This window comes from Saprolegnia parasitica (assembly GCF_000151545.1).
Source record: "Saprolegnia parasitica CBS 223.65 unplaced genomic scaffold supercont2.28, whole genome shotgun sequence".
Classification (NCBI taxonomy): domain Eukaryota; phylum Oomycota; class Saprolegniomycetes; order Saprolegniales; family Saprolegniaceae; genus Saprolegnia; species Saprolegnia parasitica.
Window position 1 is genome coordinate 227,040 of NW_012156422.1, and position 2,804 is coordinate 229,843.

Here is a 2,804-nt window from a genome sequence, read left to right on the forward strand (position 1 = left end):
GACGTACTTCTACGATGTATTGGGTCAAGAATATGGACTGTGCGGTCTAAACGACTGTCCTAGTATCGCCTGAATTCAACTGCCCGGTTTAACGCGTATTAACTAATGGCGTTTATCGTTTAGCGTACTCTTGTTGTTTGCGTTAAAACGATCAAAATGGCCGAGCCGCCATGGGGCAAGAGCGGATGGGTCCAACTTGAAGCAGCGACGGTCACTGGCGTCTCGGTTCTCCGACGCAAGCGCCGGTGGGTGACGCTCGGTGTCGTGCGAGGCCACCCGATTCTGTATGTCTCGAAAGCGCCGACGTCGGCGCCTGTCGGAGGCATCCACCTCGAGGTCGTCACGCACTTGTCCGTCGCCCGGGACGTGTGTCAAATCGTCCTGACTTCGCCAGGCGCAGAGCCAGTGACCGTGTATTTGGACACACCGGCAGCCGCCGAATGGCTCAACGCGCTGCTACATGTGCAATCCTTGAGCAGCATGAGCGGTGCGCCGCAGCATGTGGCCGAGGAGGCCCATCGCCTGCTGCACCAGCTCCCAGCCGCCATCGCCGCCCTCGATCGAGACACAACGATGTGGGACAAGTCGACAGTCCACACTGGGGCCACCATCGACGTCTCGTTGCACCTGCCACCACACAAATCAGTGGCGGCGCGGGTGCGCGGCTCCTCGCGCGCGTGTGCGGGCACCTCATGGGCGTGATAGATTCAAATGGACACTGCTCTATCGCCCGATGCAGCCTACGCAGCCCTTAGCAACGCGCTGGACCTCTACGGGCCCTTGGGCTACGTCTTTGGTCATTCCGGTACAGTGCGTGGGTCCATTTTATTAACTGACCCTCACGTTGAGGGTGTAGCCTGCACGTTGCATCAGAGCGGTCGCGCCAGTATTGTCGAAGCCACGTACCGCATTCGAGGTGCGAAGCCCCGGCGTGCGATGCTTCTGCAGGCAACGTCTGCGCACATTATGGCCGTCGCGTCGCTCCACTGGTCTGCCGGTCGTCGTATTTCGCTTGCCGCTGACTCCAACTTTGCTCCTGCACGGTAGGGAGGAAGCTCTCTTGTGGTCACGCGAGGCGACTGCTACGCTCGATACATCGTACACACCACTCGTCGTGTACCCGTCTGGGTGGGTGGTGCGGCCAGGGGCCACCCCCACATCGGCCACGGTCACACTACTCGTTCACGTCGACGTCGGTGGTCTGGCACAGACGGTGCTCCGCACTCTGGCGCCATCCACGATGCTGTGTTTGCTCGTCGACGACCTCCGCGCGGTGCTTGAAAGTTGATGACGGAAAGCACATTCACGTCATCGAGGCTCACACGTCGCATGCTGTCGGTCGTACAAGAGAATAATGCCATCGTATCAGAGGAAGAGAATAATTCAATCGAGAGCACTATCACTAGAGGGACGGCGAGAGACCGGGAATGTTCTTGGCCTCCTTGACGCGGAGGCGGACCGTCTCAAAACACCGATAGTCGCGCGCCTCGGTCGGGTCGGTCGGCGGCTTGTAGCACGGAATGTACGTTTCCAGCACCGAAAACGTCGTCGTGACCGTCCCGCTTGCAAACGCACTGGCAAACTGCTTGGCGCAGTCGCCGCCAAACGCGGTCGACGCAAATGTCGAGGCCGAGCACCAGTACGGGATCCACGCGACGGTGCCACCCGGTACGAGGTCGACGCCGGTGACCGAGAGCACGAGTTCTTCGTCCAACAGCGCGTACGTCGGGTCGATGCGGACGATGCGCGGCTGCAGCGTCGCATACTCGGCCACGAGCCGCGCCACCATCGACGTCCGCAACACCACGACGAGCAGCGCCAGCACGCGCGTCGTGGTCGTGTAAAAGTACAAGACAAGCAAAAGAAGCCCAGCAAACCCAACGAGCTGCAGCACCGGGCCGGTGCAGTCCGGGTCCATCGACAGCGGCGGCTCGAGGCTCGGAAAGGCGTCGTGGTCCGCGGCCACGATCGTCGCGAGAATGTGCTGCGTCACGTCGAGAAACTGTTCGTGAAGACGCACGCAGTGGGCGCATGCGACCACTTGGTCGCGCAGCACGGTGGCCGACGCCTGCGCGAGCTCGAGCGACGCTGGCAGGTTGCTTAGCGACGGCCATTCCTGCGTCAGGTGCACGTAGACGAGCAGCAGCAGCAACGCAAGCGTCAAGAGGTTCAGCGCGCTCTTGCGCACAAAGCCAAACGGCGACGCGCAGTCTAATGGCCACGACCTATGCAAACGTGAGCACCGTCGAGGAGGCAGGCCATGGGACGTCCGCACCCTGGGCCGTAAAAGCGCTGGAACGGGCTGCAGATGAGCAAGATCAGCGGCGACGCTGCAAGGCCGAGCATCGACCACAACAGATGACCGACAAAGCCAGGCGACGAGCGCGGAACGGTCCGGCGACGCGGACGCCACTCGTCGTCGTCGGCCTCGGCCTCGGCAGCGCGCACGTACGAGTCGAGCCACGAGAGCACCGTGGGCTTGCGCTTGAGGTTCTCGAGGCGCTGCTCGATGAGCTCGTGGGACTCGACGTTGAAGCCCGGCCGGGCGAGCTTCTCCTGCAGCTCGTCGTCCAAAGGCGGGGCGGCCGCGCGGAAGACCATGCTATTCCTCTTCCGTTAATTGGCTTGGGACGCGATTGTAAAAAAGTCAACGGCGAAACAGAATTTTGACCAATCACAGCGCGCGACGGCGGATAGGATTTTGGGTCGACAGCGTCCGATGCATCCATCGACCAACAAAACAACAAAAATTGCATCGTCGTGGGTCTGGGTAGACGTGAGCAGCATCGGAATGCGTCATCATG

At 61.2% G+C, this 2,804-nt stretch overlaps 2 protein-coding genes across 2 annotated transcripts; one reads left to right on the forward strand and one right to left on the reverse strand.

Moving 5' to 3' along the window:
* Positions 1 to 156: 156 nt before the first annotated feature.
* SPRG_06863 (hypothetical protein) lies at positions 157 to 1,047 on the forward strand (the record flags this gene model as incomplete). The annotated part of the gene is made up of 3 exons (XM_012346329.1): positions 157 to 657; positions 706 to 805; positions 857 to 1,047. The coding sequence occupies 3 exons, from the start codon at positions 157 to 159 to the stop codon at positions 1,045 to 1,047; spliced, it is 792 nt and encodes a 263-aa protein (XP_012201719.1).
* Positions 1,048 to 1,356: 309 nt separating this feature from the next.
* Positions 1,357 to 2,633, reverse strand: SPRG_06864 (hypothetical protein). Its single transcript, XM_012346330.1, has 2 exons — positions 2,276 to 2,633; positions 1,357 to 2,225 (listed from the first exon to the last, which is right to left on the reverse strand). Exons 1-2 carry the CDS (start codon positions 2,599 to 2,601, stop codon positions 1,403 to 1,405), a joined length of 1,149 nt encoding a protein of 382 aa, XP_012201720.1. The 5' UTR covers positions 2,602 to 2,633; the 3' UTR covers positions 1,357 to 1,402.
* Positions 2,634 to 2,804: the final 171 nt, after the last annotated feature.

What these genes read in the sequence shown, in the direction of transcription:
- SPRG_06864 (XM_012346330.1), bottom strand. Translation starts at nt 2,601, where the DNA reads ATGGTCTTCCGCGCGGCCGCCCCGCCTTTGGACGACGAGCTGCAGGAG. An exon ending in CAGCGCTTTTACGGCCCAGG is followed by an intron (nt 2,226 to 2,275) that starts GTGCGGACGTCC and finishes ACGTTTGCATAG; the next exon opens with GTCGTGGCCATTAGACTGCG.